The sequence below is a fragment of the Alligator mississippiensis genome, chromosome 7, assembly GCF_030867095.1.
Source record: "Alligator mississippiensis isolate rAllMis1 chromosome 7, rAllMis1, whole genome shotgun sequence".
Classification (NCBI taxonomy): domain Eukaryota; kingdom Metazoa; phylum Chordata; order Crocodylia; family Alligatoridae; genus Alligator; species Alligator mississippiensis.
Window position 1 is genome coordinate 18,685,070 of NC_081830.1, and position 26,166 is coordinate 18,711,235.

General features: G+C 47.0%; 1 protein-coding gene across 4 annotated transcripts in view; it reads left to right on the top strand.

Moving 5' to 3' along the window:
* The window catches only part of LOC109284143 (uncharacterized), a 28,411-nt gene extending 12,678 nt beyond the window's left edge, over window positions 1-15,733 (top strand). For 2 of the 4 annotated variants that reach the window (XM_019491477.2, XM_059730684.1), the window contains exon 2: window positions 5,596-15,733. In XM_019491477.2, the coding sequence (XP_019347022.1) occupies window positions 6,131-7,771 (1,641 nt within the window). In that variant the 5' untranslated portion in view covers window positions 5,596-6,130 and the 3' untranslated portion in view covers window positions 7,772-15,733. The remainder of the gene's footprint in view (window positions 1-5,595) is intronic. The other 2 variants (XR_009463375.1, XR_009463374.1) reach the window with 2 other exon arrangements.
* The last annotated feature ends 10,433 nt before the right edge of the window (window positions 15,734-26,166 follow it).

Here is a 26,166-nt window from a genome sequence, read left to right on the forward strand (position 1 = left end):
CACAAACTAATCATTTAGGGACTGGCCTTTTCCTGAGCATCATACGTCAGCTGCCCCATTTCATTTAGCAGAGGTTCAATGTTGCCTTTTTTCTTTCTCCAGCTTCATACATCTCTGAAGAAGGACTTTTTGTTGTCCTAGATTCCCGTGGCTAGCCTGAGTTCGGTTTCTGCCTTGGTTTTTCTGGTCCGCTCTCTACAGGTGTGGGCTAGTGCTGTGCAGTCCTCCTTGGTGATGATTCATGTTTTCCATCTAGTGTAGTCGTCTATTTTTAGTTTCAGGAGGTCCAAAAGTTCCTTATTGAGCCAAGGGGGTTCCCCAGCCTGCTCACTGCACTTCCTGCGGGACAAAAACGGACTTTCCTTCAGCTTCGAGGATTGCATTCTTAAGGAACAACCATTCCCCATGGACCCCCCTTTCTGAGGGGCCGTGGTCTCCGAGTGCCTGACTGACCAGTCTCCTGAGTTTGTGCAAGTCAGCCTTCCCAAAGTTGAAGATTTCTGTTTTACTGAGGGATTTGCCTGCCCTCTGTTGGACAGAGAAAGTGATCAGTTCATGGTTGCTGTCATCAAGCTTCCCTTTGATCCTCAGATCACTCACCAGGCCAACCCCAAGCCCGAGCATCCTCTCCCCGATGGCCCCAGCTGCACCCCACCCAGCCACGGTACCCCACCCATCCCAAGACCCAGAATACAGCCACCAGACCAAGCCACACACCTCTCCCACCTACCACTCAATCTCCTGGCTGCATTAAAACAAACCAGCTCTCCTTTCCCCAAAAGCTGAGCACCCAATGCACTCACAACCCCTTAAGTCTCTATACTTCTTCTGACCATTGCAGGCCGCACTGCACTAGCCCAAATAAAGTCTGTATCCAAACAACCAAGAGATCCTCTCTCAGGCCCCAAATCTCCATCCCCCTAAGTCACAGCCCAATGATCTTCTGATTGAATCAGAGTGGGTGGACAGTGGGTATTCCAGTGGAAGGTTTAGAGATAGAAAGAGAGAGAGAGAGAGAGATGGGGATAGAGAAATAGACAGACAGAGAGAGAGAACACAGAAACACAGGAAATATGAAAGCAGCTAATTTAAAAATCATTACCTAGTATTTAATTTTAATCTGTTGCACTGAACTAGACAGGAAGGTTCAGAAAATCTTTGGGACAGACACAAAAGACCACACAGCCTCATGGTCACACAAACAGTGTTGAACACCTCTGTGTTCTGAATCCCTGCATGCAACATTTGAGATTAGAAATGTCACAACCCAAGGGTGTGATTTTTGTTTTGTGTGTGCTTTGGCACCACTGAATTATTTTCCCGCTGTTTTGAAGGTTTCTTTGCAGGGTGCATTTCTTCTTTGCAGCATAGAAACGCACGTTGCAAGGAGTTCCCGCCATTTGTATTAAAATTCGAGCCCCATTATTGGCTTGTGTTAAAATATTCCCATGTGGCGGCTAGCGATTGGCTTGCTAGCCATATAAGAGGCTTGAGTGGTTTCCGCCAAAGTTGGAGGACTCCACGAACATCAGGAGGAGGAGACTTCACGTCTTGTGAAGATCTCTAAGCGCTGCGGAGCCTATTGGACCCAGTGTATTTCAAGGCTACAGAGGTCTGATTAGCCTCTAGCCTCTCCCCGTCGCCGAGCGCAATCCTCGATGTACCCCTTCCCTGCGCGCAAACAAGGATCCACGGAGCCTCGACAACTCCGTGTGAGTGAGAGTTTTTGTCCGAGTCCTCAAACTGGTGATTTAAGCGGAGCTTTGCCTGGGAAACTGTCCAGCCTACACCGTGACCATCTACGGTGTAAGTAAACAATCTTGAATCAACCATTACGCGTCCGTGCCTAATTCTAGCGTGTCGCCTGCTTTCTCCGACCCAGTGTGTCTGGGCTGCTGGCCACAGCCCGCTGCGCGCCCCCGAGGGACTCGGACCGCTCCCGGCCCGCACAAGAAATACATTCTCCAGCCTGTTCTCTGAGGAACTCTGTTGAAGAAGGTGACTTGTGTCATTCATTCATTAACTACTTTGATTACTTCAGTAGGTTTCCTCCTTAATTTAAAAGGCACTAAGGTGTTTGAAAAAGCAACCTTTCTTTACCTTCTGACATCATCTCTATGTAACCCTCCTGTACTAGTCCTCTGGGTAAGAAAAATTCTGCCTCAGACTAATTGAACCATATTCACACAAGAGTTGCAATCCAATAATTGAAAGCAATAACAACCAGAACAAAAATATTGGAAATGTACTGCCATTTACTAATTGGAGTATAGTCCATAGCAGTTTCAAATTAGGGAAAAGGGTAAAGAGAGAAAAAAATGATTTAACACTGCACAAGGGTCAGTAGCATGGTCAGGAAAAATGCCCTAGAGTCATGACTCCAAAGTTCCTTCTCTAAGAGATAGAGATATATGAGTTTCCCTGTTCAGAAAAGGAAAAGGAGATATTTCTGTTTGCCAGTTGCTGGAGGAGAATAAGGACTTCTCTGCGCAAGTCCCACCTGTTGTAACCACTTGATTCCACTCCCTCCCAACAACAAAAATATCACCTACGTGTTCTTTTCCCAAATGCTTAACACCCCCAATTATACCCTCTAATGCTAGGGCCAAATTTACACAGATAAACCAGTTTAAGTGATCAGAAACTGGTTTAAACCTGTAACAGAACATAAGTTCAGTGGCACATAAATCAGTTTCAAAATGGCTGAACCTGGTTTAAGATACACCTGTTAGAATGTAGTACCAGACTTAGAAGTTTCATAAACCAGTTTTACCCAAATCATTTGTCTCAGACCTCTTCCTGGTTCAAGTTAAATCACAGTGCCCCAGCATCCCAGCATACTTTCCAGCCCTGGGCTGGGCTGGAGCAATTTATTTAATCAGCATGGAACCAGTGCTACTGCAAACAACGCATAGCACTGTCAAATACATTTTATCTAGCAGAATCAAAGACAGAGGGGTACTGAGTCCACGTTTGGCACAATGAACCATAGTACTTTTAAACAGCAATTTGCAAACACAAATCACAGAAGTGATACCTTATAGCTTGATTATTGGACAAGAACACAAATGTCCCTTACCAATCACTGAATCAAGTCCAGAGCTGAGATTGTTTCAAGGTGTGTGTGGGGGGGGGGGGGGGTGCAATATAATCATTACCTTCTGAAAGATGTGGACAGTGTCTGGTTATGCATGCCTCCAGGTACCGTATTGGTGGGAAGCCATATACAACCACAAGGGAAGCACTTGCAGCATCCTTCAGATCCCAAAGTACCATTTCAAGAGAGGGCAGGGCTGGGGAGACTGGTGTGCCATTCTGAAGGTGGGGGAAGGGAAGAGAAATGCCATTTAGGTTTTGCCAAGTAATTATTGTATTAGCTAATACAAGGGCTTAAAGGCAGGAATTCATTGTCAACTACCTCCAAGAAGAGTCTCACCTGGATGTTTTAATGAAATAAGCTTCTTTCCCCACATCCAGAACAGAATTCAGTGCACATAAACCAATTTCAAAACATCCAAAACCAGTTTGAGATAAACCAGGAAGGAGTCTGGGACAGACATGGCATAAACCGGTTTGAACCAAATCAGCTGAGTCTGAAACTACATTCAACCAGGTTTAAGTTAAAACCAGACTCCTCCAACATACTGGCATGCTCTTTGGCCTAGGCTCTCTGCTCCAGCCCAGCAGGAGCTCTTTGGCCTAGGCACCTCTGCTCCCCAGCCACATCAAGGCCAGGCAGGAGTGGGGGTCTGGCCTGAGAGCGGTTTAATTCCCCACTCCCTGTCCAACCAGCAGGGACCTGAGCTGGACCAGTTCATCCCAGACTGGCCATACCCTACCAGCACAGCTTCCCTGCAGCTGAGGGCCTGCTCTAGTGCCCTCCAGCTCCCTGTCCACATTGCCTCAGTCCAGAGAGAATGTCTGTGCTCTTACAAACCAGTTCAACCTAGGCAGGTTAAACTATCCTGCAAAGGTTGCTTCAATTCAGGCTCTGGCTTTTTGAATGCCTGTCCCTAGGCTTAACGTCTAGGTAGTTCTAATTCAGAGGCTGTACCCCTAACTCCCATGTCTTCCACTTAGTTTTGTCACTTGGGCACCTATAGACATGCAACAAGGCATATGGGAGCAGACGTAAGTGTGATACACATGAGGCCGGAGTCTGTTGGAGCATGGTATTGGACAAGCTCTAGCAGTGTCCCTGCACTGAAAAATCAAAGACAGAGGGGTAAAAAATGGTGGTCGGGGTGCTTTAACTAAAGCTCTTTCAATGAGCTATAGTTAAAGCACCCCCACTGCCATTTTTCAGCATGGGGACATGAAATAAAACTCCCAGAGCATCACGTGCATCAGAGTGGCTCTTGAAGCCACTCCATAAATGTGCTTCGGGGCGGGTAGAGCTTGAGTTAAACACCCTTGGTTTTCTCTCACGCTGCTGGGCATGTTGTACGCACTACATGGGCTTTGGCAGAACTGTCCCCCCCTCTGGCCAGGCTAGCCCCCACATTGTCCAGGACAGGGGTCTCCAGCCTCGGGCACTGGGCACTATTAGGGATGGGATACAGGATATGCTAGACTATATGGTGAAGTGGCTGCTATGGGTAGGGGATGAGCCCGGCTGGGTGGGGAGGGCAGGGCAGACCGTGAGCTCATAGAGATGTGTTGGTAGGATACCAGGCACTGGGCCATTGAGTCAGTGACCTCATAGAGGGCTGACATCAGCCTGCAGGGCCAGGTCCAGAGCCCCAGGCCAGCGGCTCAGACCTGAACACATCTTTGTGGTGGCAGGTCTCTCTGGCTGAGGCTGATACAGGTGAGGGAGAATCTGATTCCTATTCCTCTGTCCAACCCTCCTGCCCCGCAGCTGCCACCCCCAGAAGCTCTTGGGTTTGGGCCAAGTGGCGCAGTTGGGCCCCTCTCTCTTCTTGGTCCCCAACCCTTCCTCATGGTTAATGAGCTCAGGGCTGTGGCCCTTCTCAGTCACAGGCTGTAATTCAGGCCCAGGTCACAGGGCCCTGGCATGCAACAACATGGGAGTAACTTTGGTGTAAAAGCAAGTTGTGATCTCTGCCAGTTCAGGCCCCCTGAAATATTTGGACTGGGGATGAAATACCTAGTTGTGCCCTTTAAATGGGTGGGAGCTTTGATCCCCATATTCCCCTGCAGCCCTGTCCAGCTGTCCGTCACTCTGTGCTTGATCCCCAGTGGCTGAGACATGGAGCAACCCTTTAGTTTTCAGCGCAGCAGCACCCAAGTCAGACAGGTACACATTTAACAAGAGCTCCCCCCACCACTCCTCTGACGTCCACAAAGGCCTTTCCACCCTCCCTTAGTTCTCCCTTCCCTGGATAGGCATCTGGCTGGGGTCATCTGACCCCAGCACTCTTTCCTGCCCAAGCAGGAGGTTGGACTCGATGACCTGCTGAGGTCCCTTCCGACCCCAGCATCTGTGAATTTGTCACATTTCCTGGGGGGCTATTATTATCTATTCTAAAAGTTTGAATTGCACTCAGTAGACCGCAGGTGCCATGTGTAGAAGACAGAATGAAGGAATTCATTAACACCTTTACTGTCCTTTCTCATTTGTTCCTGCTACAGAGAAACAAGACCAAAGAAATGACTGATGCAGTTACAAATATGATGACATGGGCTGTGGATGAGATAACAGATATCATCTATCCAGCAATGATAGAATACAAAGAGAAAAATAACCGCAAGAGATCTGACAGACGAGGAGGCCAAAAGTTTGTCTACGCAGGCAGAAAGATAACACCCAGGAGATCTCCAAGACGTGGGAAGAAAGGGAGTAGAGGAAAACTAACCTCACTGGCTTCTCAACAGTCACCTGGCCTGTCTCCAACTCTTGGCAGAAAGTTTTGGGAACACAATCTTCCCGAGACTGAACCAGCAGCAGTACCACCTCATCCAGCTAATAAAATCGCTCATTTGTGCAAGGAGAGTACGTGCATGGCAGGTCTGCTTGAGCATCCCAGGCATAATTTAACAAGCCGAGCAATTTCCCTATGGCCAAAGTTACTTTCAGCACAAATCACAAAAAAATGGCCAATTAGAAACCCATGGCTTTAGGGAAGATATTTCTTCTGATGTCACACATGATCACTCTAAAACAGGCATGCTTAGAAAATTATTTTCACCGATCAATGCCCAGGAAAGAATGCTCAGTTCTGGGAAAGAGGTCCAAAGGGAAGGGCAAATGCTACGACAGCTCCAGGTCCCTAAGACTGCACAACTCAGAAAAGTGCGTTATCACACAGGAGCTGTGGGGCTCAAACCTTCTGCATCCCCCCAGGATATACTCATCAAGCCAAGGGCAGTCAGCTCCAGCATAACTCTACCCCAGATTGGCAGACACCTTGTGAGAAAGCCATTCTTGTCATCATACAGAAAAATATTCCCTGAAGGGGAAGCACCACTGCCAGCATACACCATTGAGCCTCAGTCCTTGCAGTCACCTGCTGGTATTTATGCTGACACCTTTTTGAAAGACTCATATGATGAACTAATGAACAAATGTGTACCTTCCCAAAACTTACTTGCTTGGGACAGCGCGATCCGTGGAAGCGATCCTTCACGGTTCAGTACAGATCTGGTTGATTTGGTGTTAAGTGAGCTTTCCAGATGTCAGGCCACAGCCCAGCAGCCTTCAGAAGATCGGGGTCTCTTCCCTGACATAGATACCTTGACAGACAAAATTATTCACTCCAGTTTATCTGATCTTCTGCACAAAAGTGCTTCTAAAGTCGCACTGTATGAAAACATGAAAAGCAACAAGAGTGGGTCAGCAGAGGGGTTAAGTGTTTTGCGAAGGAGAGAAATTACTGATCACCAACCCTTAGCAAAAGCACCTCCTTCAGCTCTGTATAAACTTCTATATCCTGGGAAAACTGATGAGAAGCTTTGCAAAGATGCTCCTAAAAGCACCTCCCAGTGCCAAAGTCCCACACCATCTACTCCGGAGGTCTGCAACATGTATTCGGAAAATATAATCAGCAAGCTTTTATCTGATACTCTGCCTCCCGCTGCCTGCACATCTTCCTCTAAGGAAAAGAAAATGGAGCTTGCAGGATTTGACTTGCTTCACCTGAAGGTAATCAGTAGAGGGATGGCAAAAATCTCAGAAGATGATGACATTTGTAGCCAGCACGCTGACCATCCACATGCCACAGAGCATGCTATGATTCAAACCATTGCTGATTTGGTTTATGACAAGCTTTTGGCACAGTTTCAGTCTCAAGTCAACATGCAGAACTGCTTAAGAAATGGGTGTCTGGTTATTTCCGAAGCTCTTTGTGACTTGGTCTTCCAAGAGATTTCTGGGAGTCCACTGCAGAGCTCTCTTTCTGGAGAATCATCTCTTCACCACCATGCCGAAGCTGTCAATATTGTTGGAGATACACCCAGAGATGTTACTGAGCCTCTGAAGAACCCAAACAGCTTCCCATCTGACCTTGGTAAAATAGTTCCTCGTATCATTGAAAAACTAGCAGGAAATCTTCTGTCCATGGTTTCTTCCCTCTTTTCCATCGAGCATTTAGATGCAGAAAAGACTTTGTTGCTGAAGGATGTAACTAAAAAAAGTCTACAGGCTTTGCAAGTACTGCTCTCAAAACAGCAGAGGAACATGAATGAACATATCAGTGAAGAAGATCTTTACACACTGAAGACAGCCAGGCCATGGGAGACCTGTTCGATTCAGCTTGCACAAGCACTGCAGAACTGGCTGATTCTGGTATTTTTGTTGGCAGAGACCTAACAAATCACAAAGATATTTTAGCTCATAGGATAGCAGCTACAATAGCAAAAGAAGTTGCCAAACCTCAGTTTCAAGCCAGGTCAGAGGATACTTCATCTTCAACACCTGAAGGTGTAAAGATTGCTGACAAATTCCCTAGCGATGTTGGCAAGATAAAGGAGATTCCAAAACCAACTCTAAACCCATGTATTCCCGCGGTACCCATGACGTTTGTGGAGGAAATATTAACTAGACTCCTGTCAAAAGTCTTAATTTCAACTGACGGCACAAGCCCACGGTACCAGAGAGGTTTATCAAGGGCTGAAGTGAATGCACTTGCTGAGAACCTGAAACAGGCCATGGAAGAAGGCCTGTCCAGACATCAAATCAGCCTCGCGACAGCTACAGGGCAAGAACCACTGCTACGTCCAGAACAGGAAGAAACACTTCATCAAGTTGTTCTTTTGACTCCCAGAAAGGTGTTACAAAGATCTGGATCTGAGCAAGACACGTAACAGGTTTCAATGCACATTTTCCTCAAGACATGGTTACCATCATAATTGAGGAACTCTCCGATCACCCCCTTTCACGGGTGGTTAGTGACCAACTGAGCCAAAGTACCATGGACCCAGAGAGAATTGCCGACAAGGCTCTTTCCCAGTTGTCCAGTAGTGCAGAGCCTAAGACATGGAGCTCTGACGAGGCAATCCCAGGTACAAGTGCAAACAAGACCCCAACAGGGACAGAGGAGTTGCTTGTGCAAATAATTCCTTGTGTTAGGATCCAACGTGTGACCATTGCTCCAGGCTTGGGGTCTGATGATTTAGAAGTCATAAAACCAGAACCTCTGGATAGTTATGCTACCAGTGTGGGGGATTTCTCCAAAACAGACTTGTTCTGGCAAAGAGAGTCATGTTTTAAAGGGAAGCTCATCACACCTTCCACATGGTTTTCATTTTGTCTGGCAATTCCCAGCACAAACTTCCCCACTAACAGCCTGCACAATGAATCTGAAGTTGTACCTAGTCTGTGGGTTTGGAAGAACCAGCTCGTTCATATGGCATCCTCTATGTGCACAGTTAGGACAGGACAATGGGGCCCATGCTTCCAGGCACTAGGCAGTATACAAGCATGCCCCAGGTGTAGCACCAAAACACATGAAAACATAGACATACCCGCTCCAGAAAAAAAGGAGAGCATGTACTGGTTCTTCCTAAGCACTGGGCATGTCTGTGTGCTTCAGTACTGCACCAGGGATCGCCGCAATGAGGACTGCGGCATGAGCTCTGCATAAGCTGTCCCTCCCCTGAAATGGAAATCGGGTGGCGTGCGTTCATCAGTAGGCTCAGCCAGGAGCAAGAGCTGCCTGGATCCAACCAACACCACACCGCTAGGTGGTTACATGGCATGAGGTTGTGAAGGCAGCATGCACAGAAGCAGGCATGGTGCACCTCACTGCACTACTCCCTGCTGGGGCACAAGCAGCCGAGACAGGCCCATTGGCACCAAAGCTCTCAGGACACTGCTTTGCAGTGATGCTAAAACAACACTAGAAACATCAGTCATAAAAGTGGAAATGAGTCCCAGGTGAGCTGACTGTGGATGTGTTTTGGTTTACAGGGATTTCTGCTGACGTGTGCCCGGCCTGGGACAGAGAAGACTCATTGGACTTGCCTGTGGAAAATATCCTGTAAAACCTCGGGTAACACAACGCTGGGAAGTTGGCCCTCAAAAGGTCTCTCGGCTCCCCCAGCTGACCCCTTACGTTTTGCAGGCTCGTCACTCTTTCATTCAGTGCTGATATCTTTTCTGTCAACTCTATGCAGAGGTTGCCTCTAGCCACGCAGTGGAGTCTGTTCTCCAGCCAGGTTGCTCTACCTCTTAAGATTGTTGGCTCCAATCTTGCTATCCCTGAAGACAAGGGGTATTTTTCCACTGGTTTCAATAGGAGTAGGGCTGAGTGCCTTTTCCTAATCTCTATCCTAACTATTGCTTCTTTTACTCCAGCTCACCATGTGTATTATGGCCTTAAAAACTAGTTGTTGCCTGTGATGCACGTAGTCTTTGGAAGCCCCTCTCTTGCATGCTTAAGCATGTCCATAAAATAAATCACGGACTTTACATAAACTAAGACGTTACCTTAGGAATCATCATCGAAGAAGGGTATTGAAACCTTTGGATGCACTGGAATGTAGGTCACAAATACGACAGCATCATTGCTACTGACTACGGCATTAGTGAGCTCATTACTGGATGCTGTATCCAATTCTTATGTTCACACTAAATGGATGCTGATAAACTAAAAGAGGTACATAAAAGAAACATGAGATTGAACTTTGGTCCAGAAATCCTTCCTCAGTGTGAGAGACTAAAGAAACTCTATCTATTCAACTGAAAAAGAGAGAGGGCGTAGCAGCAATTTGATCGTGGGCCATTAGCACCTCTACGTACAGAAAGTTTCTAATTGGTAAAGGCTCTTAAATCTTCCAGAGAACGCAGTGACTGGAAGATGTAATTGGAGAGATTCATTCAAGGAAAAAGGTGCACACTATTTTCTTGTTACACAACAGGTTATTAACTACAGGAACAGCTTCCCCAGGGGCACGATGAATTGTCCCTCTCCTGCCCCTCACGCGCCCCTCATTCTGTGACTGTGTAATCCTGAGGAGTGCAGATCAAACAGCACCTGGCCCGACTTTTCTTTTTTTCCCCTCTTTCTGTGGAACAGTTTGAGACGCTGTCTGATGATGCTGCACCTCCTATACCAGATGACATGAGGGTCGACACAGGTATGCGTGGGGAAGTGACACCGCCTAAGTTAGGTGATGTGACTTTTGCGGACACCCTTGCTTTATTCTTCTATATTAAGTGACTGCTCTCTTTTTTCCACAGCAGCTGGTGTCAGCGTGCCAAAAAAACAATCTTCCTTCTTTAAAAAGATACCAAAAGCTCTGGCCAGAGCGCGCGCTCTCGTGTCACGTTGCCTACCGCACGAGAGGACATTTTGGAAAATCGCACCCGAGATTATACCACATCTTAAATTTGTATTAGGAAAAATAAAGTGTTTGGGAAAAAATGGGGTCTGGTGGAGGCTGCTAATTGTACTTTGTGAGAGTTTGAAGCTTCATTCTCATGTAGTTAGGAGGCTCCTTTCAGGATGCGTTATTCAGGAGTTACGGTGCCCTCCCAAGCGGGTGGCTGTGCCACTGGCAGGGAGTTGGAGACAGAGGGCAGGAGCCAGGCCAACCAGCTGGTCATGCCACAAAGGGCCAGAGCACTCCTTGAGATAACGCGGAGGTGCCACCTAGCGAGGGTGAGGGATTAAAGCCAGCAGACAATGCCATTTGGAGAGGGCAGATTCTCCCCCTGCAATCACTGGGTCATCAGGCGGCCCCTGAAATCAGAAGTGCTGACCCGTCCTTCTCCGCGCCAGTGCAGGGAACAGTTGTCTGAGTCTTTAGCTACAGTGCCGCGGGTTTAACCCAAGCTTTGTAAGCAGAAGAGCAGCATGGCACAGCTGCCTGAGGGGATCAAACACCCAGGACTGAGGACCTGCTGGTGTCCCTGACCCCTGCTTACCCTTGGGAGGTCAGGGCTATCAGGGGCCACCTATGAGCTCCTACACAGTAGCATCACGGTTAGTGCCCCCCACGCTGTGCTGCCATAGCTCATTGCTACTGCAACAGAGCTTTTCACGTAGACGTGCCCAGGGATCGGCTGCTGAAAGGGAGAGCGAATAGGGCATGACCAGGGATTTTTCCCCACTATTACTCTCTTGCCGCCAGCCTCCAGCATTTCTGATCCAGCCAGCAGACATCCGCAGGTCAAAGCCTGTCTGCTGCTTCTCCATTACACATTTAAACTCCTTTGACAGAGGAAAAGTTCAATAAAATGTGCGTGCCAGCCCTGGCTGCCTCTCCCGCTCTCAGCGATACAGATTTTGAACAGTGAGTACATGACCCCCCCTGAGGTCCAGGCACAAGTGCTGGGGTCCTGTGCAGATGGCTAATGGGCTCCAAAGGCAGGTGATTCCCCGCAAAGCAGCACAAGTGATCATTTCTGAGCTGCGTGCCACCTAATGTGCCACTGCATCCCCTGCAGCCGCCACCTGACAGATTTCTCCACACAGCTGATAAATCGCATTTGAACTGCAGGCCCCAGTGCTGACCGTCACTGTGCTGAGTGGCACTGCTGTGTGCGGCTGGGCCGGCTAAGCTCAGCAGGAGCCTGCCTCCGTGCTTCACAGCAGATGCCAGCTACATCAGTGCACTGGGACACAACGGACCCAACCAGGCTGCATGGGGGACTCGAAGGGCAGGTGCCCCCACTCCCACCAGCCAGAAAGCGGTACCAGCCCCAAGGGAGCCATGCACAGAGGGGAAGGTGGCTCCCTTGCGGATTCACAGGTGACCGGGGAATTTTCTCAGGTCCCTGTGACACCTGTGCAAGAAGCAAAGCTCCCCCCAGCACTGCCTGGGCATGAGGTGGGCTGCTCCCTGCATGGCCAGTCCACAGGGCAAGGCCTGGGGCTTTTGTCCACCCTCCAGCAGGACAGCAAGGTAACCCTGGGCATCAGCCAGGAGCCAGCTGTTGTGTAGCTGTTGCCTGGCATCGCTTGTCACACTGGGCCTGCTGTGGGGACCAGCCTACAGGTCTCCCACTGGAGCTGTCTGCACAGGGACCTGGATCCCACTGCATGGATCACAGATACAGCCACGCTGCAGCAAAGGATCCCAAGACCTCCCCTGAGGCTGCTGGCCTCGCAGGGGTCTCAGGCCAGGGGTGGTGGAAGCCTGCCCACTGCTCCAGGTAGCGGCGGAGCCCCTTGCTGCTGGCTGGCACCGGTGCCCTGGCGTGCGCTACCCCTCCTGTGCTGTGGGGTCACAGCTGGCCAAGTGCAGCTGCAGAGCATGTCTCAGCCTGTTCTGCCGGGGTCCTGTCCCCCGGCCCACCAGGCCCTTCCCGATGTCACAGAGACCCAGCAAGCTGAGCACTCAGCAGCTAAGAACAGCATCCCAGGAGCACCCACAGGGAACCCCGCCTGACACAGCTGGTCAGCACATCAAACCCTGGGCCAACAGCCTCTTGGGCAGTGTCCTTCCCACAGCCTGCACTGGCAATGCCTGCTGGCACACACCTGGGCAAGGGGCATCTCTTGGCTCCTCTCCAGCTCCCAGAAGCTTTGTTGCACGCTGGGTGCTGCTAATAACACCACCTATAATGGGGGCAGCATTCCCAACTCCTCTGAGGATTGTACCCTTACTTCCCCGTGCGGCACTCACCCAGAGCCAGGGCCTATGGTGATCCTCTTGCAGCCAAAGGGGAGCCGCTTCTGCAGCCCGCATCAAAGTCTGGGGACAGTAGCTCTACTATGCAGCTGTCAGTTCACAGTAGCTAAAACCTCCAGGTCTCACCCCTTTTGCTGTGTGCGGTCTTTCCAGCAGAGTGGTGGAAAGCTGAGGAGAGGGCCAAGATTAAGCCCTGGGACACAGATTCGCCTTTCCTAGGTGTATTTTCAGTGGTGCTTGTCTCTACCTGCTTTGGCGTTTCCCAATTGGGTCTGCATGGCCAGGCTCCCACTCTAACGGCAGAATAAGAGAGCAGCAACATGGGCGAGGCAGCTACCTTCAGTCTGGTCCTGGTGAAGCTCAGGCCTGCATGCCTAGTGGTACTACAGAAGCCGTCTAGGGTTTTCCGCCCCTCCCTCCCCCTCCAGGCTCTGGTGGTCTTGCTGGAGCAGATCTAGGCCCTGTTTATTCTTCTAAGGGGGCTAGGCTCGCTTTCAGCAGCCAGCGCCTCACTCTACAATAGACCAACATCTCGAGTCCTCGTTTGGAAGGACAAAGGCCTGTTTTTGAGACAGTTCTGTTGGTGTAGAGGAGTTGAAACTTGACTTTGGGACTTTTCTGTTCCACAGAAATGTGATAGCAATGGGGTTAAAGTAGGCAGAGGTTTTGCAGGTGATGGATGAGCTCAGGAATATCTTATTTTGGGAAAAGAATCAGTGTAAAATGACTGCAGGCCAGGGTCAACGTAGCTGCTCCTCTCAAGAACAGATTCAGCCCTTGCAGCACCTGGAGTGCTTCTGCTACCAGCCCCTGGCCAGACAGCCAGCCGTCACCCCACTAGGATAGCTTTACAGAGGCCTGAGGACACTGCTCACTCATGGGCTAGAAATCTTGAGCGCCATGAAATGGCCAGGAATGCGCAGGCATCCCAAAGAAATCCAAACCAACCAAAAGCGATACAAACTTGTCCCAAGCAACACAAACCTATCCAAAGCAATATAAATGAACATGAAAGAAACCAAAGCAATCTGAATCAAGCACCCGAACTCCCAGTAATCCAAAACAATCCAAAGTACATGGAAGAATGTGAGGGGAATATCCAGGAAAGCTCAGCATTCGTGGGGACCTCGTGGCATTCCCAGGGAATCGTTCCTGGGGGACACCTGGGGTATACAAATGTCACTTGTCATTTGTTAGTATTCACAGGGATTGAGTGGGAATGTCTTGGATTGCTTTGGATTGGAAGTATCTGTATTTGCTGGTATTCCTCAGAAATAACCAGGAATGAATATCCCCCATTGGAAATACCCAACTTCCCCATAGAAACCTCAGTAACATCGGTGAGCTTCACTAGGAAATAGCAGGAAACCTTCTGTCTATTCTAGCCAATGGCTAAACATTATTTCTCAAGAATTGAAAGGCTATCTATCTTGCACTGGTGGAAGTTGTAAATTGAACCATGTGTTTTGAATATTCTGCTCTCCCCCATACGCACACATACATATACAGGCAGCATGAGACCCACACTACTGTTTGATATCTCACTGCTGGAGCTCAGTAGGATTAAAGGAAAGGAATAAAAATTAGACAGAGAAACAGACAGCATACGGGTTAGATATGTAGCTCTAACCAACATTGGGTAGCCATACCTGCAGCAAGCCTGCAGAAACCTAATAGCAGGCAGAAACCTGAGCAAGCTTTCCTAAGTCTAGCATTACACTGCATTGCTGGAGACAGGTTGAGCCTTCAGTCCTTTGCTACATCTCAAATACTGGCACTCAACTGCCATATTGAATGTAATAGTTTGAATGTTTGTAATAGTTGCCCATTAGCCAGTTTAGGAAGAAGACAAGATTCATCTTCTTATCTAGGCCATTGTTTCGGCCTGCGTGAGGAAGGTTCGGGCTTTGCTCAAAGTCTTAACTCTTGAATTTTATCTTTAGAGGCCTTTAACAAAGTTAACCTAAAAATGACCCTTAAGCAAACATCCCACATTCCGAGAAATCAAACCCTAGGAGCCTTTGAAAAGATTGGAAAGAAAAGGTCGCTGCAGTGTGGAAATCAGCCAAAATAATTAAATGACAACAAAAGAAACTGAACCCAGCAGAAATCTGTTGAGTGAAATCTGAGCCCAAATTTGGGATTAGTGACAGGTTTGGGTAGGAGGGGCCTATTTATTTATCACTCAATAAAAACTGTAACCTACTGTCCCAATTTGGAGGTAACCTCACTTGCAGAACGAAGGAAGAATCGCAAGTGTAGGCCAGATCAGACTGATCACCTGAACCACCCCCTCCGTGAACACGAATCTCTTAGTTCACGCTGAAGCCGTGGAGCGCCCGAAAGGGACTGAAGGAAGGGGACTTAGTCCTATCAGTATTGAGGCCAGCCCATTGTACCGTACTGCTGAGGCGAGCCCATTGAACCGTACTACTGAGGCCAGCCCATTAAATTGTACTACTGAGGAATTAAAGCATATTTAGGTGTTTGCCGTCTCGGAATTCTAGGATTGTGAGTATATCATGAAAAATAATAGTATTGATTCAAATTTAACTTTTAGTTGTAATTGTAATTGTTTTAAGGAAGTACATTTGGAGCATTGTTTCTGATATGTGTAGTTATTGTGTTCTTAACGTTTGTGGTATTTCTTAAAGCTAAGCAGTGTTATATGCGTAGCAAAGAATTTTAAAATAAAATTGTGCTGTATGAATTAAGTGTGCAATCATTGTGAAATCGTGCAATCAACTAAATACTCCCCCATCCAGGCGCATCAAACGAATCAGTAAGTTGTGTGGGATCTTCTCTATTCCATAACCCACTAGAGACAGCAACAGACAACAACAGCATGTAACAAAATGACAAAAGATAGTTCGATAGGCACCACCTTTACAAGTCTCTGGAGAGTACCCGTTCAGGACAGGGTGGGCAGCGCTCTCAAGCCCCTGGAGCACCTGCCCAGCTCCCCCAGGGGCAACCTGAGGAATCTTGGGACATCAAGCCTCTCGAGCCCTGAGATCACCCGTCTGCCTTTTCCCACTCAGCCAGACCCATCCTCAGGGTCTCTGGGGACCTATCTGGGTAAGCAGGAAAAGTGGGGCTTTGCTCACTAACCCAGACACACCCCAGGGTCTCCCTGAAGCAGATCTGACAAAGCAGAACTTTCCCCTTTACTTAGACCCACTCCTGGGATCTCCAGGGAAGAATATATTGCCCCTCGCCCTGCCCTATCAGTGGGTAGGACAGGGGCCGACACGTGTTTCACCCAAAGAGGTGGGTTAGCTGTACCACTGCATACCACAGTACAGTTGATCCACTTCATTTGCTGGCATCTTTTCCTAGCCTAAGAGGCCAGGTTTAAGAAAAACAGTCTCCTCCCAGCCTTGATCTGTTGCCTTAATTGCTGCTTGAAAGTGTGTTAGAGTCCCCAAATACAGTTATTCAAAAAGTAATGGCATTCAATGGCAAGCAACACAGAAGAATGAAAGGTCTGTGGGGAAAAGGATGACCAGCACCATGAGAAATTCTCTGCAAAAGGATTCGGTCCATGCCTTTTTTCCTGTTTACTACAATACTGTGAGCCAAATGAGGCAGTAGGTCTTAAAGTATTATTTGTACTGCAGTAGCATCAATCAGTTCTAGCCGTGGACAATCAGGCTGTATGCTACAGACACATGGCAGACAGTTTATATATATTTTACTTAGACTTTGCCCCCATCATCTAAAAAAATCCCAAACAAACACAACCAAATAATGTCTGAATGCGTGATGTTGCCATGTCACAGCCACAGCCATGAGGTGGCCCATGTGGACAAGCCTTATGACCTTTCTAGTTGAAGGCCACCAACAGTGACGACAATGGATGCCCTTTCCTGGAGGCTGAATGGGTGAGAGAGAGAAACTTTCTTCTACCTCTTTGAACTGGAGGTCCCCAGTGGGGTGCATCGAGGCATGTTAGTTGTGTACCAACAGTGAAAGCTCTGCTGCGTGCTGAAAGCTATGCTGGATAACCAGAGGGCTTCTGTCTTTAAGGCTGTCAAAACTGTATCTTTCACTGGCATTAATAACATTTAATATAAAGAAGCATACTGCCACTGTCTGCATGCTCCTCAAATGTCTCACTGACAGTATCTGTGTCTTTGGCCATAAGTCACTTTGCTGTTGGTTTTCTTACAAGGACAATAACTTGACAATGGGTTCTTTACAGCCAAAAGTTGCTCTTCAACTCCCAGTGGTTTTCCCTTAGCTTGGAGCTCTGCGCAACACAAGGCACTAAATCCCTTCTGAAGGAAATCTGCTTTTATCATCAGGAGCCAAAGCTACTGGGTTTGTATCTGCTGGAACAAGTGGAGAAAGCCAAACTCTCCTTTTCCTGAGATGGAGTAAACTGTGTTATTCAGCCTGGCCCAAGCATCTTCTTTTTCTACTGATGAGATTTATCCCAAAACCCTTCTCTATGGGTACTGGCCATGCCGATTTTGTAATGAATGCCACATTCAGGGTTCAGCAGCAGCCCTTTATCAGGACTAAAGGCTGGCCATTAAGAGAAACCTGAATCACTTGCAAAGCATGTTTCAAGATAGGTATAAAACACTGCAACAGACCACCAGCATTTGACAGATCCAGTCCTAGAAACCAAAATATTTTGTAAAATTCTTACAAAAGCCACTCTCAAATGGGACAAGACAGAGGCTAAGGCTGGGGACAATTCTAGTAGCTGTTTTATTGGAGGTAGGGGCTCCATTTGCAAGTGGTGGCAGCTAAATCAATGCCATTATTCCATTTGTCCACACCTCTACTAGTGGATCTAACCCACGGTAACCAGCTTTTTAAAACCTGCTTCTTTCTGGTTACACAGCTTTTGCTTCCACTTAAAAAGGGACAGACACAACAGTTGTAGCTGTATATGTAAATATAACTACATTTTTAAAAAGCAAACTGGGACTTGAATATTAAAGAAGTGTAGGGAAGTTAGGTACATTTTAAATCCCAGCCTCAATATACAAATGTTCTAGGCTATAGTGACTTCTTATATTACTAACAGCTTAAGTGAAAGTTAATCAAATCTCATGCTAAAAGTGATGCAATTCCACAGTTCATGGTGTGAAGATAATTTTCTCTTCTTACCATACATACAGCTTTGGACAATTTTCTAGGCATATTTTTTCCCTTTAATTTTTCCCTTAGATTGCCAAGCATAGTATTAGGCGGCACTGGAGGCAAGATACCAAACTTGCAAGATCTGCCATACTGGATCAGAATGGCCTACTCTCATGCAGCTGGCAGCTGACAAAGAGGAAATGTGTATTTATTTACTAGATGTTTTGGTGAAGTCTCTGTGTGCATAGGGTGGAGGGGTGGTGCAATGCAAGGAAGAAGACAGTGAAGTCAAATGCCTTCCTGCTGGAAACAGCAAAGCAGGCAGCAGGAACAAGGTTTTGGCTACTACTGAAGTAATGCAGCAAATACTAAACTGCAACTGCTCAGTCACAGACAGCCACAAGAGTGAGTGCCAGTTGTGTGTGAAATCTGTGGACCTGCCAAGGACCAAGCTAGATTTGAGTATGTGCTGCAGTGAAAGAAAGGCAAGTTCAAATTCCTAGCGTCATTAACACAGTTATAATAGTCAGTGCATACTAATAGCAATAGAGCCATAAATCTCTATGTGCTTCCTGAAGAAAGCTTAGTGTTGTCATACTTGCAGGTCACCAAGCAGGCCAGCAGCAGAGCTGGGACCTGGCTTTCCAGCTGCCCGCTGGATACACCACGCGAATTAGATTGAATTCACAATACCCCATTTGCCCAAAGTTGACTGAGATGGGGGAGCCCCAAACAGTTTGTCCACAAGCCCCCTCTCACCCCATCTCCCTACCTGGTGTATATGATTACTGTGGCCCTGCCCTCTGTGAGATGGAGCCAGACCCGGTTGCCCCGTGCCTTACCTGCATATACATTTTTGGAGGATCCCAGGACTCATGACAAGCACACCTGGTTCCAGTCATGAGTGGGGGGCTAATTAACAGCTGGATCCTTTGTGGGGAGTATTTGGAGTAAGCGCACATCCTGAGCAATGCTCAGCTATGGGGTTATTATGGCTTGAAACGCTGTTGACTTTGCTGAGGCCCAGTCCAAAGAACTGTATGGTAAATCATGAGATTTTGGCTTTAGATAAATATCATGCATAATTTATATAAGTAGGTACATAAAAGTATTGCTTAAAAGTGTGCTTACAGAATACCTATAATAAAACTTGCAGCAGGTATGATGCATCATTTCTACATGAATTAAGTCTATGGTTTCTATATGCAGTTACTACAGGTCTCTTCATTTTGAGGTTACTGTTTTCAGATTTGCTCTTTGCTTCAGGAAGAGTAGGGTCCGACAGTAAGAAAGGGCAAAACAGGCTACAAGTGGAAGAAGCTGGGGGCAGAGAGGGCAATGGGGCTACATGACCCTTCAGATATATTTTCCCTGCTGTAACAGTGGGAGGGGGACAAATTCAAGGCAAATGTCCAATAATTAGATTTTATACCTGGAAAATTACAAACACATTTATACATTTTCCATTTGTAGAGTTTAATTATTGGGGTGTCATATCATATTCAAATAAATAAGGTAATTCCTTCAGTTATGGTCATCTATAGGCGTGCTCTCTGCTCTGGCTTCCCTTGGAAAGTGGAATAAAATAAAACAAAATCATAAGCTACAAAATTTGAAACTATTCTGATCATCCAGAAAGCAGAGCCCCCTTCTCTGCCCTAGAAAGCTGGGAACCAAAGCTCTTGTGGGAATCCTCGGCTCCTTGAGCCATTCTGCAAAGCAGAGAAGGATTCACTTGGACTAATGAAGAGGATCTGGTGGAAATGACTGACTTGGACTTCAGTGAAGAGCCAGAAAATGGTGTAAATCAGGGACGGGCAAAGTCCAGCCCACAGGCCAGACTGGGACCACAGCGGACTCCATTTCCCAGCAGCCCCTGCCTGCAAAGCTCCAGCCAGTTTCCATGGAGACCCTAGGAGTGGCAGGGCTATGACAGCATGGGGCCAGGGTCTCCATGAAAACTGGTCCCAGCAGCGCTAACACGGGCAGGGAGCTTTCATGGGCCAGGATCTTGTGGCAGTGACAGCACTATGCAGAGCCAGAGCAAAGCTGCGATCTGCTGCCTGCACAGCGGATCCTGGACCCGGCTCCAGCCCATGCTGTCTCCGTCACAAATCCCGGGCCCAACCCTGGAACAGCTCCCTGCCCGGCCACGTGCCCTGCCAGTGCTGCTTGGGCCAGTTTCCATGGAGACCCTGGCCCCGCTATTATGGAACCTCTGCTCCTGGGTCCCCTTGGAAACCCGCCAGGGTGATGCAGGCAAGGGCTGATGGGAAACGGAGTCCGGGCACTGGCCAGATCTGCCATTTTGCCCACCCTTGGTATCAAAGTTTAGTAATGCTCATCATGAGGATGGAAGCAGTAGGAATTACTGCTGCCCAGAGGCTGAACAAGCACAGTAACTCCTCCTGTTTTCATTTGCCAAGGGACGGGTGGAAGCAACAGTTCCTTAGCAACTTAGCTTGACAAGACTTGGAGTCATACACAGACAACACAAAGAAAATCCAAGCCCTATATCCAAAGGAAGAAAGGGAAAAGGAGATGTCAACACAAACTAAAGTCTTACAAGATACGACTCTTGGCCCATAGCATTTTAAATGTTCAAAGCACCAGACAACTATTGAGCAAGTCTCATCTTACTCATGGATGGTAGATGGGTAAGCATCCTTATTTCCATTTTGCTGATGGAGAAATGGCCGAGGAGGCCAAATCCTTCATTAGATTGAATAGGTCACCTCATTATAGAAATTTGATGCGCTGAGTCATAAATCAGACTGGGCTTTTGTTGCTTAATGCAGGGGGTGGGGTTGGAATTGTATCCCTGGAAAGACGCACACGGTTGTTGCAAAATGGATCACTCTAAAAGGCAAGTACATCAACCAGTAGGCATTTTCTTCAGCTAAGTTGTGCTTGTCTTCCTTTTACGAAGCAGCACTTCCTATAAGTATATTAAACAGAAGGGGTGGGGACGATGATGTTCTGGCACAGTATATGACAATACTGCCTTTTGTTCCCCATCCCAGAAACTGTATTGCGTGCTTGTAGCAATGACATTTTTTTTATTCTAGGCTCTGACACCCACCATTAAAAAAAAGATTCACACAGAATAATCCAAATGGGGAAACTAGGCTGATTTGGGAAATTGGGCGGGGGTGGGAAGGAGAGGGGAGGGGAAGACAATCATATAAGATGTCAGATAAATGTGCCCACAAAAGCTGGAACCTGCTAGTGCCTCTCTGGTTGCAATGTTCAGGAAATCATGCCACTTAAGACCTAGTTAGCTTGTTTTTGAGATAATCATCTCTGAAAACAAGTTTATTTTTACTGAAACATTTCCCTTCCTGCAGAGTAAAAATCTGACTTTAATTGGAAAGGCATGACTTTCCTTCATGCAAATGTTGACAACGGACTCATCACTAATAAAAGAAAAGATTATTATGTGGATCTATATGGTACATTTTCCAGCGAGGCAGTGCTCATGGATCACTTGACTTCAATTATGTTCTGGTGAGCAGGAAATAAATGACGTGGCTAGAGCTGAAACCCCAGGTCCCTTGGCTGTTGCTCAGTAAGATAGAGAAGCATATTAGATTAACCTTTTCTAGATAGATAACCCACAACTAATCAATTTGTAATGATGCACCAAGCTTATTCTATAAAGTGTGCATGTGCACTGCATTTCTTGGTACTTCTTGATCGAGACTGTTTGGAAATTAAACCAACAGCTGAAGGCTTCAGAGCTGCTGTCCATGGTGCTACGGTTCAGGCTTGATCTGTTTTCCAATACACAGGCATTTGCAGAGCAATTATTAATACAACTGATAAAAAAAAAAACAACCCACAAAACAAAATCCACACATGACTAGTGAAGATTCTTGGGGGTGTCCTTTCTTTTGTTTTTAGAAGATGTCGTCCTGATATGCAACATTGTATACCAAAAATGTTGAGATAAGAAAATCATCCCAGAACACACACAGTCATTGAAACCAAAACACACATAAACAAAGAAATCATTGCTCCTTCATTTTTATCTGTTGGTTTGTTTTGTTTTTTTTTATCAAACATTATTCCATGGTATTAAGTGGGGAAAAAGCAGTATACCTTTACTACAGGTTTTCTTTCAAGAGTAAAGGCCCAGTCTTGTGAACAAGTGTTACCAGGAGGAAGGTTTAGATCACATATGATCCAGTCTTGACCAGGATACACCTTTGAACATTATTGATTTTAACAGAAATGCTCAGGGTTAGCTGTGATTTTACTCCACCTGGGGTCCCTTTAAGTGTAAGTTTTCAGGTCTTCTACCTGATGCCTTTACTTCAGCTGTGATAATGTCACAATCACTTTTAGGCCCAGGCCCTGACCTACAGCGCCATGGGCATAACCCATGGTTACTCAGTAGGCCCTAGGAAGGTGGCATCTCTGGTATTTCCCTTCTGTCGTCTATGGCTAGCAGTAATTTGAGTGACCAGAAAGCCTTCTTAAACAAGCCTCATATTTGTTTTGCAGTATGGAAAAAAATGCAAGGTTTTAAAACTATCTTTATGCAAATCCCTCTAACCTAGATGTTCGTCATCCCGATTTTTTCCCCGTCAGCCCAAAAGATCCTGTGTATCATTGGTCCAGCTGAAGAGATGCCTCTCTCTCTTCAAAGTATTCCTTTTATTTTTTAATCTGTCCAAGTGGCTTTTCGTCTTTTGATTTCCAGGCCATGTCCTTGTTCATCATGGCTCTATACGAAGTGGGTAAGAAAGTTCAGAGCTAATCATCCAGGCATTTTTCTCTTTAAATCCTTAAAGTGTTCAATCGGAAGTAGCTTATATTGAGCCATTTTCTCCTGCCCTCCCCAATTAAATTAAACCAATATAATCTTACAAAAAGCATCCTAGTAACCAGATGAATATACAATAGTAATAAATGACTACAGAGCTGCTTGAATTCTGGTTACAGTAACTGCAATTTACAGGACCAAGTTCTAATATATATGAACTTAAATGGAGCTAATGTATTATTAATGCAGAAAGAAAGGTAATATTAGTATTTTATCTGTAGCTATTAGATCAAAAAGCACTGTTATTAGGAATTTCTGGCCCTACTAAACTTTACAGGAAGATGGAACAAAAATAACTGGCTGCAAACAGGAATACTGCCGTCTTAATTTTTTACCATAAATCTGCAGTTTTAGTTGTACAACTTTAGATGATGTAGATGTCCAAAAAACGGGCTGGGAATATTTTTCTCAGGGTCTAATCTTGGTTGAATCCAAGTTGTAGTTTGGCAATTCTTCTGCTCTTGAGGGTAGGAGAGCAGGGAGGGGAGGGGGTGCTGACATGGCCTTGAGCCCCTGCCAACACCATGCAGTGGGTGGGAGCGGGTGGAGGCCCAGGGAGATCCCAATTTTCCAACGTATCTTTGCTGGATGGAGGGGGCAGGCAGGGTCTTTATGGAGACCAGCCCCAGGTGCCCAGCAGGCAGGGTGCAGTCAGCTGAGCGGATGGCATGGGGCCGTGGGGGAGCAGGGAGCAGCTCCCAGAAGCAGGATGGGTGGCCGGGGCTAGGGTTGCAGGGTTGGAGCCCAGGGCAGAGCCATGATCCACTCCCCACACATCCCTGCAATGGGCCTGTTTCCATGAGCAGGGATGTACAGGGAGCAGATCACACCTCTGCTTCTGCACTGTCACTGCCCCATAGTCCCAGCCCCAGCTCATCCACCTGGCTGTGTGTGCACTGCCCATGGGGGTCCTGTAACCCTAGCTGCCTGCTCCTTCTGGAGCCCCTGATGGTGGCTGCTGGGCAGATGGGCCTGGGGTGCCCGAGCCATGAGGCTGGGGTCCAGCAGTGGTGGCAGGGCATACACCTGCTCCCAGGCAGTGGTGTTGGGGGCTGCCAGGAAGCCAAATCTGGCTTCCGTGCCACTCCAGTCACCAGCCCCTGTGTACGACAGCTCTCAGCATGCTAGGGAGGCACGTGTAGGGATAGAACAGATTGCGGCAGGTGGTGCTTCTGCACCTGAGGATGGCAGGACTGGCCACACATGCCAGGGCCCGGGCTGCTCCCTGTGCCTGGGCCAGGCAGGGCCAAGGGGCCTGCCACAGGCTGGATTGAATCACTTGGCAGGCCAGATCCAGCCCGCAAGGCCAGATCCCACCTGCAATATTTTTGCCCAACCCTGGTGACATCCATGGTTGCAAGTATGGTCTTCTCAGGGAGGCGGTCAATATTCTGGATTCTGTTAAGGAAGTCTGTGGCATCTTGTAGAAAACTTGCTCTTTCAGTGACCACTGGTTTTATAATAGTTTTTATGAATTCTGTTAGCTCTTCTGTGAGAGGAGTACAGTTGGGTACCTTGGGTCTTCCAGGGTTATCTTGTCTGTGTATCTTTGGGAGCAAAGAGATAGTTCCTGGGGTGAGAGAGTGAGGCATAAGTGGAAGTAGATGCTTTTCCTGAAGCTGGCAGGGGAAGGATTGGATGATATTTTGTAGATCCAGAGTGAATCCTCGTGTGGGGTCTTCCCTAAGTTCTTTAGACTATATTGTGTCAGCTTCAATGATTTAGTCTTTTGGATGAACAAGACTCTAGCTCCACTTTTGTCTGTTGGTTTGGTTAAGTTTCATTGGTGGATCTCAGGGACCGCGTATCCTCTAGCCTCACCGGCACCTAGGGTTTTAATTAATTTTAACAGAGCAGGTGAAGCAGGGATGGTCAGCTGGCATTCTTATACCCACTCTCTCGTGTACAGCTTTTCCATTCAGATGCTCAAAGCACTCTACAAAGGCAACAAAATGCCATTTTCCCAATTTTGCACATGGGAAAATTGAGCAAGACAAAAGGTGACCAACCTGCCAAGGATCACACAGCAGACCAGGGGAAGAGTTTGGAATATCACTTACATTTCTTGAGTCGAGGTCCAGCATCCTACCATGTGAGAAATGTCACCTCATTTAGTATTCTGGGAACAGGCCAAGATCTGCCAATCTGTTCTTGCTTTGTCTTCTTGCACCAAGTGGAAAATGTATAAATGCCACCTTCCAAAATCTCTGAAATGTACTCTACAGCGGTTTCCTTAATAGGAGAGGAGGATTTCCTTACAGATGAAGATTGACTTACCACCACTCTCAATCTCTTTGTGTCAAAGCCCAAAATTAAGATGCTTCCCTCCATTTCGATAAGACAAAACCTAGCAGACTGAGAAATATTTTTGCAACTTGAGCTGCCTCCAAACCCATCTTTGAAGTAAGGCTGTTCCCAAAAATGACACACTGAATCTCAACTCTGCAGGCTGCACCAGTCTTGTATGCTTGGACCTGCAGTTGGATTACTTTCACAGACTTTAAACACCACATCCTCAAACAAACACCACTCTTCGGTTATTACCATTGAAGGCTTGACTGCTCAAAGGCCCTCATAAAACAAGACACTGCTGATCATACCTGCTAACTGTCCAATATCCAGCTGATGTTTTGAATGAAGAAAAAGCCTGTCTAAGGGGCCATCTGCTCGCTTTTCCCAGAAGGTGGTAATAACGCTTCTGTCCTTGCTGATCTCAACTGCCTATAAATTTGGGGGGTCTGCGACTCTGAAGAGTTGTCATGATCAACATACACAGACCTATAGCATATGTCCAGGTGAAGCTCTTAAGTATAAATCTGGAGGGGCTGCCCAAAGTTTTGTGCAATGCGTGCGTAGCTTGTTAGTTTGCTTCTGGCGCCGTTTGGGATTAAGATGGACCATAATGCTTTATGGTCAGATAAAGCAGCGGTTATTGGGTGCCTATCCTTCCACCTTTTAGAAAATTAGATATCGTGGGATCATATTTTACATTAGAAATAGTATATAACAATGAAGGAAAAAAATCCCTTGGTTTTGCTCCTTTTTTAACTTAATTAGCTAGGAATACAATTTCAGTTGTAGTGAAAGATTCCCAACAAATGACAATTTTCCATTCAGAACACGGTTATGTTCCATAATTGGAAATACAAAAAGCCTTGAGAGTTTTTTGCGTGTTTGTTGGGGGGGGTGGGAAGGAGGCTGAG